This window comes from Sapajus apella, unplaced genomic scaffold, assembly GCF_009761245.1.
Source record: "Sapajus apella isolate SASKATOON/1434 unplaced genomic scaffold, GSC_monkey_1.0 scaffold13, whole genome shotgun sequence".
Lineage (NCBI taxonomy): Eukaryota > Metazoa > Chordata > Mammalia > Primates > Cebidae > Sapajus > Sapajus apella.
Window position 1 is genome coordinate 34047357 of NW_022436953.1, and position 14152 is coordinate 34061508.

The following is a 14152-nucleotide window of genomic DNA, read 5'->3' on the forward strand; positions in this document are numbered from 1 at the left end:
GACCAGGGCACCCCAGCCCTCTACAGCTGAAGCGAACTCCTCCCCCCATCCGTGACCAGGGCACCCCAGCCCTCTACAGCTGAAGAGAATCTCTTCCCCCGTCCGTGACCAGGGTTTTATAGAATGGAGGCATCCATCCAAACAAAACAGTAGATCGATATAGTGCAAAGGTCTAAAGTGGATGTAAGGCAGAAGAAAATACACTCCCATCTGTGTACATCTGGCCGCGCAGGTGGCGTTCACAAGACATTTGGAAGAAGGATAAGATGCTGGCTAACAGTGATGCTGATGGAATGAACAGCCTTCTCTGCATTAATCACCTTACGTGACGGCCAGAGCTGACCGCTTGGAAGGATCAAGGTTTCTGCTGGAAGTGCCACGAAAACTTGATTACTAAATTCTGCAGTCGTGCACAGGACTCCTTAACAGTCAATTGCCAACATAACCAAGAAGAAACATGCTTTCATTTTACGTTCATTAGAAAGAAACAGCTTAGACACTTCGGAGTAGGTGTGAATAACCCAGGGCTTAGTTACTTGCTGGCGTCTCTAGCTTGCGCTTGTGGGGCGGGTCCTCGATGATCCTGTTGAGGTCGCCGCGGTCCTTCAGGTCCATGGGCTTCTCCCAGACAGACAGGTGCATTGTTGGGTTGAAGAAGAAAACCCGGTCATCGCCCGTCCAGACCACACACCTGTTTGAGTGGGGAAACTCAAGTCAGTCACTCGGAGACACTTAATTAGAAAGTCATTAGTGTGAACTCTCACTGAAAAATGCCCTCAGGACAAATCCACGCATGTGCAAAGCTTGTTTATGGGGAGTATGAATACTACAGACAAAGCCCGCCTTTCAGGGCACTGTGCGGACCTGACTCGTGTTTTACCTCATTTGATTAACAGGTACACGGTCTCATCACCAGCCTTGGACCAGCCAGAACACCAACATGCAGAGAAGCCAAGGTCACACACGGGCAGAGCGCTCTCCAGCCCACCCGCTATCTCTGCCGCAGTGAAATTCCATTCCAGACACGAGCGCTCTGGGGCACCTCTGGCCCCGGTTCTGGGAATGGAGTGATTTGGAGAGAGGCTCCCTACACTTCCCTGGTGGAGCTCTGCATGGCCGTCGAGAGATGCACACAGCCCAGCTCATGACCCTCCAGCAGCAGCAGATGAAAAGGAGCAGCCGCAGCCCTGGTGTCCTGCTCGTTTGTGGATGAGGAAATAATGAAGACCCATATTTTCATACATGGAAACTGAATATATCTAAAAGGAATCGTGCCATTTCTAAACCCCTTATCCGTGAAAGATTATGAGAAAAGATTAAAAATAAAAAAAATGAATGAAGAAAAATAAAGAGAGGGAAGGAAAAGAAAAATGCCCCTCCTTAAGGAATGAGGGGCCGAGAGCCTGCGGCGTGGAGGTGCACGGAGGGCTCTGTTCTCTGAACCCACACTGTCCCCACAAGCAAGCGCAGCAGATAAAGAACAGCAAGGCCGGTCTGGGCTCTGAGGTTATTCTTTCAGTGGTGTCAGGGTGCTGTAGAGAATGAGGCCTGGGCTGGCACCAAGGCCCCTTCCAGGTCTGGACCTCCCAGGAGGTTCCACTGGGGCAAGGCTCCTGCCCTGTCTGGGTGCCGGCTTCCGCAGTGACCTCAGAAGGTCCCTTGGCCTCCACAAGTCTCCTGGGACTTCTCAGATGTGCAGGAATGAGTGGGTGGGAACTGCCCACATGTGCAGCCCACATACCCCCCTCTAGCTATTGACGTCCCTCTGAGGAGGTCCCCGACTTGTTGGGGGTGCTGTCGGCCACAGCCTGGGCCCGGCAGCCCACTCACGCCTCACCCAGGCCAGCCTCACACAAATTCTGGAGGAGGTGTGGATTCGTGCCTGTAGAAGTCACTCTATTTTGCATTGAGAAAACCACTTCACTCTTTACTCAGCCAGGCATGTTCCATGGGCTGGACAGAGGGCTCAGGGCCTGGGAACCCTGGGCAGACCAGGACACTTCCCAGCAATGACCCTGAGAAGGTGTGTCATGTCCATTACTCAGTCCAGCCGTGTTCATGAGTGTGGGAGCCAAAATCATGGCCCCAAAGATGTCCATGTCCTAATCCCCAGAACACGTGTGATCACCTTATGTCACAAAGGAGTCTGTGCACATGAGATTAGGATCCTGAGATGGGGGAATAGCCTGGCTCATTCAGGTGACCCCAGATGTAATTACAAGGGTCCTTCTAAGGGGAAGGTGGGAAGATTAGAGAGGAGGAAATAGAAAGATGGAGGCTGAGATCTCTCTCTCCTCTCTCTCTCTCTCTCACACACACACAGGCAAACACACAGAGACACACATGCACACACATACATATACACAGAGAGACACATACATACAGAGACACACAGATACATACAGACACACAGAGACACAGATGCACACAGACACACATAGAGAGACACACATGCACACACATATACACACAGAGACACACACAGAGACACACACATATGCAGACACACAGAGACACGCATGCACATGTATACACACACAGAGACACATTTGCGCACATAGAGAGAGAGAGAGATCAGAAGATGCCTGGCCTTGAGGGTTGGGGAAGGAATTGTGAGCTCTGGGTTGCAGGGACCTCAGGAAGATGGAAAAGGCAGGGAAATGGATCTCCCCAGAGGCTCCAGCCCTGCCCACGCCTTAACTTTAGCCCAGTGAGACCCATGCCAGACTTCTGACCCTCCCAATTATAAGAGAATCCATGTGTGTCGCTGGAGCCTTGAGTCTGCGGGAGATGAATCACTGGGCTCCCCACTCCAGGACCCTCTGCCCTGAGCGCCAGCATCTGGGAGCCTTGACCTGAACCCCAAGTGCTATGCCTGGAGGCCTTGGCCACAGCTGGCCTGCTCATCGCATGGCAGAATATGACCTCCACTTCTGCCTGGCAAAGTCTCCAGCTCTAGCCCTGCCTTCAACCTGCTGAGTGACCTTGAGAAGGTCACCTCCCCTCCCTGGTGGCCTCATGCCCTCAGCCCTTCAGGTAGGGGACAGACAGGAATTTGCTTTATCTGGGCAGTCCTCCACTAGGGAAGTGGACCAAAATAGTATCACACTGCCATGCCAGGCCCTGCCCTCAAGAAAGGCAGGCTTACAGGCCCATGGAGTGCTGTCCAGGGCCACGCTGGAGGTGGGAAGATGAGGCTGGTCAACTGCAACAGATTCCATGCCCAGGGAGCTGATCCCTTCCTGCTGTCATGTAGGGCAGACCCTCGTCCCCAGCAAGCCCAGGCTGGGGATACCTGACTTCTGGGACCTGCAGGGAGGCTGTGGGTATGCATTTATGGTGCTGAACCAGGCTGGCATAGGAAGTTTTTATTGAGTCTAAAGCTGAAGTTAATTACACTGTGGTGTAAATTATGCGTAATTCAGCTACTGCATGAACTCTGGAGACAGCATGGGCCAGCAGGGAACATAAGCCCAGGACAGGGACTAACTCCTTCCCTCCAAACGCAGACCTGGTGATGGCACACTTCCCGGGTGGAGCTGTGAGAGAATGGGCCACAGGCAGAGCCTACCATTAGCTCCCCACGATGCGTGGGCCCTTTGGGAATGGGTAGGAGGTGGATGGTGTTACTGCTGTGACAGTGGGCTCTGTCTCCAGGCAGCCCTCTTCCGAGGAGTGCAGCTAGAGTCATTGATGAGACCCTGAGGCTGCGTGGATACAGGGAGTGAGGGCAACTATGAGTCTGCCTCCTCATGCTGCACGTGCTGCACCCCATGTGTCAGGACAGAGCAGTGCCAGCTCTGGCCCCACATGGGCTTCAGAAGCTTCCATGACTGGATGGTGGCTGGAAAGGCAGCTCCAAGCCTGAAGCACCCGGCAGCAGGAAGGCCCATTTCTAACAGTATTGCTTGGACATTTTTCCCAAGCCCTCAGAGCCGAAGGGAGGGCTGGCCTCATTTGATCTCAAACCTCTCACAGGCTTGGGGAGCTTTCCTAACCTGAGAAATCATGAGCTTTCCTGAATGTCCAGGAGCCAGCCCTGAGCCAGGTGAGGGCCGGAGGACTGGGCAAGAAGAAGCTCCCACAGAGGTGAGAAGATGACCCATTGCCTGGCAGGGACCAGCAAGAGCTCTGTTCTGCCTGCTGCAGAGTTTAAGGAAAATAGGACGTCAACTTTGGGCCCTGACAGCACATGTGGCTCTCCTGTCACCCTGCACTAAGCTGAGGGCAGGTCAGTGGCTGTATGAGTCTGTTCTCACATTGCTATAAGGATATACCTGAGACTGAGTAGTTTAAAAAGAAGAGAGGTGTAATTGACTCAGTTCTGCATGGCTGGGGAGGCCTCAGGAAACTTACAATCATGGAGGAAGGCACCTCTTCACAGGCAGCAGGAGAGAGAATGCGTGCCAGCAGGGGAAGTGCCAGACTCTCCTAAAATCATCAGATCTCATGAGAACTCACTATCATGAGAACAGCATGGGGCAAACCATTCCTTGATTCAATTACCTCTACCTGGTCCTACCCTTGACACATGGGGATTACGGGGATTACAATTCGAGGTGAGATTTGGGAGGGGACACAGTGCCATCATATTCCACCAGCAGTCTCTCCCAGTCTCATGTCCCTTTCACATTTCAAAACCAATCATGCCTTCCCAACAGTCCCCCAAAGTGTTAAATCATTACAGCATTAACCCAAAATTCCAACCGCAGTCTCATCTGAGACAAGGCAAATCCTTTCCACCTATGAGACTGTAAAATCAAAAATCAGTGAGTTATCTCCAAGATACAATGGGGGTACAGGCATTGGATAAATGCTCCTATACCAAATGGGAGAAATTGGCCAAAACAAACAGGCCCCATGCAAGTCCAAAATCCAACTGGACAGTCATTAAGCCTTGAAGTTTCAAAATGATCTCATTTGACTCCATGCTTGATATCCAGGTCATGCTGATGAAAGAGATGTGCTCCCATGGCCTTGGGTAGCTCTTCCCCTGTGGCTTTGCAGTATAAAACCCCTTATGGCTGTTTTCATGGGCTGGTGTTGAGTGACTGCAGCTTTTCCAGGTGCATGGTGCAAGCTGTACGTGAATCTACCATTCTGGGTTCTGAAGGACAGTGGTCCTCTTCTCACAGCTCCACTGGGCAGTGCCCCAGTAGGGACTCTGTATGAGAACTCCAACCCCACATTTCCCTTCTTCACTGCCCTAGCAGAGCTTCTCTATGAGGGCTCCGTACCTGCAGCCAAATTTTTCCTAGACATCCAGGCATTTCCATACTTCCTCTGAAATCTAGGTGGAGGTTCCCAAACCTCAGTTCTTGACTTCTGCACACCCACAGGCTTAATACCACATGGAAGCCACCAAGGCTTGCGGCTTGCACCCTCTGAAGCAATGGCCTGAGATGTACCTTTGCCCCTTTTCGCCATGGCTGAAGCTGAAGCAGCTAGGATGCAGGGCACCTTGCCCCAGGGCTGCACAGAGCTAGGGGGTCCTGGGCCCACAGAAACGATTGTTTTCTCCTAGGCCTCCAGGTCTGTAATGTCAGGATTTGCCATGGAGGTCTCCGACACGCCCTGGAGACATTTTCCCCATTGCCTTGGTGATTAACATTTGGTTCCCTGTCATTTATGTAAATTTCTGCCACTGGCTTAAATTTCTCCCCAGAAAATGGGTTTCTCTTTAGCACATGGTCAGGCTGCAAATTTTCCAAACTTTTATTCTCTTCCTTTTCTTGAATGCTTTGCCACTTAGAAATTTCTTCCACCAGATACCCTAAATCATCTCTCTCAAATTCAAAGTTCCACAGATCTCTAGGGCAGGGGCAAAAAGTCTCCAGTCTCTGCTAAAGCATAGCAGGAGTGAACTCTACTCCAGTTCCCAACAAGTACCTCATCTCCATCTGAGACCACTTCAGCCTGGACTTCATTGTCTATACCACTACCAGCGTTTTGGTCAAAGCCATTCAACAAGTCCCTAGAAAGTTCCATACTTTCCCACATCTTCCTGTCTTTTGAGCCCTCCAACTCTCTAGGAAGTTACAAATTTTTCCACATTTTGCTGTCTTCTTCTGAGCCCTCCAAACTGTTCCAATCTCTTCCTGTTACCCAGTTCCAAAGTTGCTTCCACATTTTCAAGTATCCTTGCAGCAACACCCCACTCCTAGTAAGAATTTACTGTATTAGTCCATACTCACATTGCTATAAAGAAATACCCAAGACTGGGTAATTTATAAAGAAAAGAGGTTTGATTGACTTACAGTTCTACATGGCTGGGGAGGCCTCAGGAAACTTATAATCATGGCAAAAGGCACCTCTTCACAGGGTGGCAGGAGAGAGAATGAGTGCAGCACAGGAAATGTCAGACGCTGATAAAACCATCAGATCTCATGAGAACTCACTCACTATCATGAGAACAGCATGGGGGAAACTGCCCCCATGATTCAATTACTTCCACGTGGTCCTGCCCTCGACACATTGGGATTATGGGGATTATAATTCGAGGTGAGATTTGGGAGGGGACACAGAGCCAAACCATATTAGGTGTGGGCAGGCACATTCATTCAGGAGGGCCTAAGCAGGCATCAGCGCCGGTGGGTCCAGGAAGAGGTGCAGCAGAATTGATAGTCCCACTGAAGCCTCCCCAGACACTAGGCTGAGTGGTGTGTGAGGGTGCTCGGCACATGGCTTCCTCTAGCAGAGGGAGGAAAGGGTGGGGCTGCCTGTCTTAGACTCAGCTCCAGCTGGGGCAGCAGGACCCACCTGAATTTCCCAGGGGATCCTGGTTTCCATGGAAAACCAAAGCATGTTCACCAAAGGCTTGGGCAGTGTGAGGAAGCTGGGTTTCCTTGCTCCTCTGTTGCGCTGCTGGCCCTAAGTGTGTGTGCTCTTTCCCTAGAGAACTGAATGCACTGAGACGCTGGAAACCTGCATTCCAGAGTCCTGGTGGAAGGCCCCAGGTGGCCCCATCCCCTGGCCGCGTCATTTTCTCATCGGCTTTCTGGGGGATTTTCCAGCTGCCCTACAAGCTTTGCTATTAACAAGAAAGAGGCTTTGCATTTGGGGATTTATATTTATTCAGCCAAATTCCTTTCAGATCCAAGGCAGCCTTTCTTGTAAATGCCTCAGGATGTGCCAACTCTAAGTCCCTGGTTCTCAGGTGCAGAGAGGCCCAGGGTGCGTTCTTATGCTGGGAGCAGACGGCACCCTGGAGTGCCCCAAAGTGTGGGGAAACAGCTGTCAATTCCCTAACTCAGCATCGCCCCCCTTCTCACACCAGGGAGGGGTGGAGCTAATTAGGACTTGGTGAGAGATTACAGCCAGGAGATGGCAAAGCAATGGCAATTAACATGTCACCCATTTATATCCAGGCCACAAAAAGCCCAGCTCCTGAGCCCTGGCGAAATGTGTGGTGTTGAACCAGAGCTGGCAGCCGGTAAATAAATGCAGTTCCCCAGGAGAAATCCACCCATCCTCTCGTCATGATTGGCTTCCATTAGACGGAGCCAGCTGTAACACACAGAATTAATTTTATGCACCATCTTATGCCCATTCTAGGCAACACGTGTGTGCCCCCCTTGTTTAATCACAAGGTAATTTCTGGACACCTGCTATATTCCCTCTTCTCTCCAACTGTCCCCGTGTCCCAGAGGACACAGTTAGTGCCTCAGTTATTTAAGTCTGGTACGGCGCATCCACACCAAGCAGCTGCAATATAGAAAGTTCTGGGTTTCATTGAATGAACCCTGGGGTTGCTGCTTTGTTGTATGAAAGGATTCCCACACTCATCCTGCAAATATCAGGACCCCAAGTTTCAGAATCAGCTAGCTGGCGGCGAAGGAGAGTGCCCCTTCCAGGCCCCCCACACAGCGACTCCCACAGATGCCTGTCTCCATCCATCTTACATCCCTGAGTGCCCTGCTCCAGGTGTGTCCTGGGGGCTGGACAGAGCCACACACACTCCTGAGGCCGGGCCACCGGGGCCAAGCTCTCAGAATGAAAGACCACACCCACTGCCCTTTGCCACCTTCTCTCCCTCTCCTCGTCCCACCCCCACCCCGGCACCTTCTCTGGGGTTTTGTATCTGGCAAGGGGCTGACCTGGGCCAGACTGAGTGGCCCAGGCCCATCCACCTGGCAGCGGGGTGAGGTACTAGGGCTCATAGGGACTCCAGGAGGAGCGTGTGGACGCCTTCCTCTTGCCTTCCTTCCATCCTGAGTAGGTTCTCCAGCCCAGCCGGCCATGGCTCCAACCTTCACTTCGAGAAGAAGGTGCAGACACGCAAGACAAGGACATGGCTGTACACACGTGTGCTGTTCTAAGGCTGCAGGGGCTGCCTGGGCTGAGCACCTGCCACGTGGATGTGTGGCCTCTCTGCTTCAGGCCGTGGGCAGTCTTGCTGTCCTTTCTTGAAAGCCAGTCGGGCAAGCGATGCTGTAGGCAGAAGGTCGTCCAGGCGCTGGCTGCGGCTCCTCTGCTCGGTGAAAGCCCAGGAGCCTGGGGTGTGGCCTCAACCTCCCGAGAGCACAGCTCCCCTCCTTCCTCCTTTGAGGTAAAAAAGATGCCAGGAAAGAGCACCAGGGAGAGAGTGGGAGGGAGATGGGGGACAGCAGGTGGGACGTCCCCATGCTGCCCCAATAGCGAAGGCTTCTTGGCTGAAAACAGAGCTCCCCTCGCTCTGGGCTCAGGTGTCAGTGCTCCTGAAGGCATCACTGTTGACTTCTTGGCGTAATTCTTAAAAGATTTTACCAATCCATCTTTAGTTATTTCACATACATGGATTTTGTCCTTGTTAAATAATGAGCAGCAGGGAAAGACCATTCCCTGGCTAAGGTGAGCCGAGGCCACTCCAGGCCCAGCCAGCTCCGCCCAGCCTTGCAGAGCAGATGCAAGCCCATGCCCCCTCCGGAGGCTTGTCTGGAGGGCAGCTCCCGGCCCAGGCAGCCTCTGAGAACACAGGTTTCTGCGGAGAGCTGGGCTCCACCCGGGCTGAGGGCTCCCAGAGAGCCCGTCTACAGAGCCCAGAAGGGATGCCACCCTGCTCCTGTGCCCATCAGAGGTCTTTACAGAGCCCAGAAGGGATGCCACCCTGCTCCTGTGCCCATCAGAGTCCTGGCTTTCCTCGAACCCCAGGGGCTTATCCAATTTCTGATCTTCCTGCCAGTCTAAGATGGGTAGAATTGTTACCTGCCCAATGCAGGCGGGGACCGGCAGTGTGTCCCAGAGCCAGTGGCTGCCTGGGGATGAAAGCAGGGTGGGGACCCGTGAAAATCAGCCCAGAGGGAACTGGAGGTGGCACAGCCCATGACTTAGCCCCCACTCCAGGGGCCGCTCCCTCCACGCTCTCTCAAATGGGAGCCAAATGGCCGCTTCCCCTCCGACTCCCTGCTCACTAAACCACACTGACATTTAATTCAACATTAGAGTCCCCTCCCCGACAAGTGACTCCTCCTGTCCCTTCTCTGACATAATAAAAGACTCAATTATGCAAAAGGGCGGAAGTGACATTTGGTTTATCTTCAGTACTACATATTCAAAGAAGACTGATGTGTCGTTCCTCAGCTTAGCCAGAGCAATTGCAAGTCAAGGAAGGGTGAAACCGACACATCTCTCTTAATAACCGTAATTTCTAATCACCTTTTCCTTCTTGAACATCATCCAAATGTGTTATGCCTTGGGAAACTTGCTCTTTCTTTTTAGAAGAATTCTACCAACTTCATCTCAGAACATGATTTGGAGACTAATTTTTTTTAAGCCAAACATGTTCAATACCCGTATTTAGAAAATCCAGAAAAACAGTTTTTCAAATGTCATGCCCAATAAATAATTATGAACTAATAAAAAAAGATGTTACCAACAGATACTGAAATATCAAATGAAGTCAGAATTAAGGACAAGTCATTGACAAAAAATCAGGAGAACCAAGACGTGTCACTGGGATTTCAAAATACAAAACAGCCGTTTGAAAGATGCTCACACCCACAGCAGCTCCGAAAGCACGCCTCTCGGCTGGTGTCTGCCCACACCCGTCACCTCTCCGAGGCAGAAATGTAGAACCAGCTGCTGGCTTTGGGGCTGGACACACTAACATCAGAGGAATGCCCCGTACCTCTTACCTTTTAACTACTTTTGCCTCTTAGGATAAAGCACGAATCAGCTTTGCTAGAAAGTGATGAGTTCTGAAACTGCTGACTTCCTGACAGGTGTGACGTGTCTTGTCTTTCCCAGAGCGCACGTTCCTATCCTCCCAAGTCATTTTAAAAAGAACTTTGATCTGTGCTATCTACAGACCGTGACATACAGCTTGCACTGTGGCGATCTAAACTTTTTAAGAAAATAATATAATGTTGAAACCAGTATTTAATATATATTTTTAATTTCATAAAAGTAGCTAATAACTTGTAAATCTGTAATCTTTTAAATAATTGTAAGATGCTGATTTATCATTCTTTTTGGCTTTTATTGCCGCTTAAGCCAAAACCTACGGATTTTACACTTTGTGAGGGATTACTGTTAAAATTTTCCCGTCATCAACACCCCAAAAACATTTTATTACCTCCCAATAAGTGGGAGTGGTTTAATTCCCTCAAAATTACTACTTGTGTCTAAAGCCAAATTACAAAAAAAAAAGATATAGAAATTCCTAGGGAGACTAAAATAATACTATTCTAGTGTTAACATGCGTACAAGAAGATTTGAAAAAATAAATAATTCAAGTTTCATTGCCACTATTGCCATGCCACAAGGTCCGTCTTCTCTAGAGGAGGCTAGGATTTCATCTTGCATGGAAGAAAGCAAAGGCACCATCTTCGTATCCTTTATCTACCATGCCTGGGACATAGCATCCCTGAAACTACGCAGCTGCGTCAAGCTGAACAGGCTTCCAGGTGGCAGGGTTGGCTACAGAAGTTACTCTGAACTTTGGCACCATTTTTGGTGGCTAAACAGGCCCCAGCAGTTAGACATGAGTGAGTAGATGGCTCCTTCTTCATTTTTATTCCCTGTCAGGGTATTGATTTTGCATCTCTCAAGCGCTTAGCGTTACATTAATACTTTCAAGGAGGCTCTGCATCTGGCCGTCTCCCAGCAGGGAGAGCAGCAGAGAGACTCCCACATAGATAAGAATCGCTAAGGATGGCGCCCGTCTGCTGTTGGCATTCCTTACGGATTCACTGAGCTCAGCAGGGAGCACCGGTCCTGCAGGGAAAGGGGGAAACATCGCCCTTCTGCTCTCATCACGTTTAAACCAGGTTCCAGCACCTTCTGGCTTTCTAAGGTGCTTTCCCAAGGGCAGATGCAAATCAGAAAAGTGCTGGAGGAGTTCCACCTTTAAAAGTGAGTTTCTTCCCGAAAACTGCGCACAGGAGATGGGGGCGGGGGGTGTATTCACTCTGCTGCCTTCTCACACACTCCGTTTCTCAGCCCCAGTTTTATTCAAAATATATTTAATAACTGCATCGAAATGTTAACCAAGAGCAAGACGTGGTTGATTTTTGCTGCAGATGTTTTGAGTGGATTCCAAACCCCTTTCCTCCTTATCATTGCAATTCCAGCTGCCCCCAGACGGCTCTGTGATACGCAGGAAGAACACTCTCTGAGCCTGCTTGGCTGGCCCCATCTACGTGGAACCCTCTAGAAGCCAGATTTCCTTAGGAGAAGGCCGAGGTCTACACTTTCATAGACAGAGGGTCTCATTCTGGGGTCTGACCTGAGCTGGCCACCTGGACCATCACCCTTGCCTGGCCATGGGGGGCCTGGTCTCTGACCACCACGTGGACTGTGGCAGAGAGGACGCAGCGTCATGGGACGGACAGAAGGAGATGGCCCGAGGCACAGGCAGTGAGCGCTGGGCTTGGTCAGGAGAGGATGGAGAGTCACCTGAGAGCCATCAGAACTTCCTCTGCAGCCCTGCCTGCTCACCCCACCACCGTTTCAGCTGGCAGTGCCCTGGGGGTCCCCTAGGTGACCCTGAATTGACCTTCTAAGACCTGCCCCAGCCACCATCCTTCCCACCCACCTCCACTGCAGCCCCGAGCCCCAGGCACGAGACCTTCTCCTGCTTTACACTCGGCCACGACGAACTTCTGCGGGCCGGGTGCCTTCTCACTCACGTTCAGGGTCTCAGCAGGAAAAGGGCAGAGTGCCCCAGAGAGAGGGCTCCCTTTTGTCAGGTCGGGGCAAACAGGCAAACCACAGTGTGCCCGACCAGCCACGTGCCACGGCCTTACAGAGCAGCGTGGGCTTGGCCTCTGAGTCTCAGCATTCCATGGCTGAGATGGAGACCGAGAAGCTCGTCTATTTGGGCAGAGATGGGCTGCTGTGCCTCCGGCAGAAGCTGTCGCTGGGACCCTCCCCAATTCCGCATGCCTCCTTAGTCCTGGTGGCTCTGCCAAGCTCCTGCTGAGACCTCCTATGGTCTTCGTAGAAAGTTCAAGTGGCCACAGTCTCTGAAACATTCTCTATCTGGGATGCCTTTTCTAAGCATGGATTGTTTCAAATGGATGAGGGAAATGAGACAGATGACAGCCCCCACTCCTGTCCCTGGCGCTCCCAGTGTGTCTCCATGAGGCCCCAGCTGCCTCTAGGGAAAGACTGACTGCTAGTGAATCTCTATAAATGAGACTCAGCAGATGATTGGGCTAATCAAGTGAAACAGGCATAGACCCACCCCCCACCCCAGCCCACGGCAGAGACAGCTTTTCCTGGATGTGGGCTGCAGCGTGAGGAGAGTGTGCTGTTCCCAGGTCTGCGTGTGTCATGCTGAGGTTAGTGAGGACGTCACAGCACGGGGCACACAAAGCCCTCCTTGACAGAGCATGTGGCCCAGGGGAAGCTGGGACCTGGAGTGGCCCCTTCACTCTGCAATGGCAAGGGTGCCCCCACTTTTAAGGGTAAGTGCAAGCCTGCCCCTGAGGTATGGTGAAGGGCTGCCGACACTCACATCCTTATTCCAATAGCTGCTCAACCAGGCCTTGCTCTCTCTCCATTCAGGTGGGGCTGAGGTTAGACTAACGGCACGAAATGAGGATGCAGTGCGGCACCAGCCATGTCCCCATCCCTCGATGATGTGACACCGTGCAGGTCCCAGCAGGAGGTCTAGGTCTGACGCGGGCAGCGTGCTCCAGCACGAAGCTTCTCCGTCCAATCGCAGGTATTTAGCTCCTCTTGTAGCCCCCTCCTGGGGCTCCCTGGGGAAGCCCCTCTCTCCATCACGCTTGCAAGTTGAAGACCACACGGCCAGGCACGTGCACTCAGCCTCTGCCATAGCAGCACCATCACCGTGCAGACCAGGCAAGCCCGCAGGGCGTGGGGCCTTGGCCACCCTTCCTCTGTACCCTCAGGCCCAAGTCCTCACCCACCTCACCTCAGGCCCGTAGCCCTACACTCAGCCACTCCCTCTGACCCCAGCCACCCTTACATCTGATCCCCAGCACCCCCCATTCATTCCCTCATCTGCAAGCACCCTGGGCTTAGCTGCTCCACCCACAACAACCCACAAGGACCCACTAAGTCCTCGTCCGGGGTGCGGGCCGAGCTCCCTGGTTCTGCTCCCGCGCCCAAGCGTCTGCGGCTGCAGTGATGGTGCATTTCAGGTGTGCCCACGCAGCGATCAACAGACTCCCTCATGTACTCAAAATTCACAGGCAAGGACCTGTAGCAAGGGAGGGGAGTGCGGCAGCCAGGGAGGGGCCCGTTCTGATCGACTGGACCCCACAAAGCACCACTCGTGGTAACACGATATCGCTGGAGAAGAAAGCCACAGCCCGCACAGTGAGAAGGCTCCGGTGCCCAAGGCCAAGTCTTCTGGAAACCTGCAACCCCCCAGGGGGCCCTGGCGGGAGCCGTGTGAGGATTCCACAAGGTCCTCTGGATCTTTTCCCAGTCCCCAGTGCGACCTGCTGCCGTGTGCCTGCCTCAGAGACGTTTCAGAGTTTGCTTGTTGAAGCTCCCAAACCGAGTTTGTGGCCTCGTAAAATGTACATGTAGTTGTGTGCCACAAAGGGACATTTCTTCAACCACAGACCCACCTATGGTGGTCCATCAGATTACAATACCGAATGTCACCGTCACAGTACAATACCGAATGTCACCGTCAGAGTACAATACCAAATGTCACCGTCAGATTACAATACCGAATGTCACTGTCAGATTATAA

The 14152-nt window shown here is 52.0% G+C and overlaps 1 protein-coding gene across 1 annotated transcript in view; it reads right to left on the reverse strand.

The window, feature by feature from the left end:
* TCERG1L (transcription elongation regulator 1 like) overlaps positions 1–14152 on the reverse strand; it is a 206868-nt gene that overhangs the window by 51740 nt on the left and 140976 nt on the right. The window contains exon 7 of the mRNA XM_032282028.1: positions 537–691. Coding sequence (XP_032137919.1) covers positions 537–691 — 155 coding nt within the window. The remainder of the gene's footprint in view (positions 1–536; positions 692–14152) is intronic.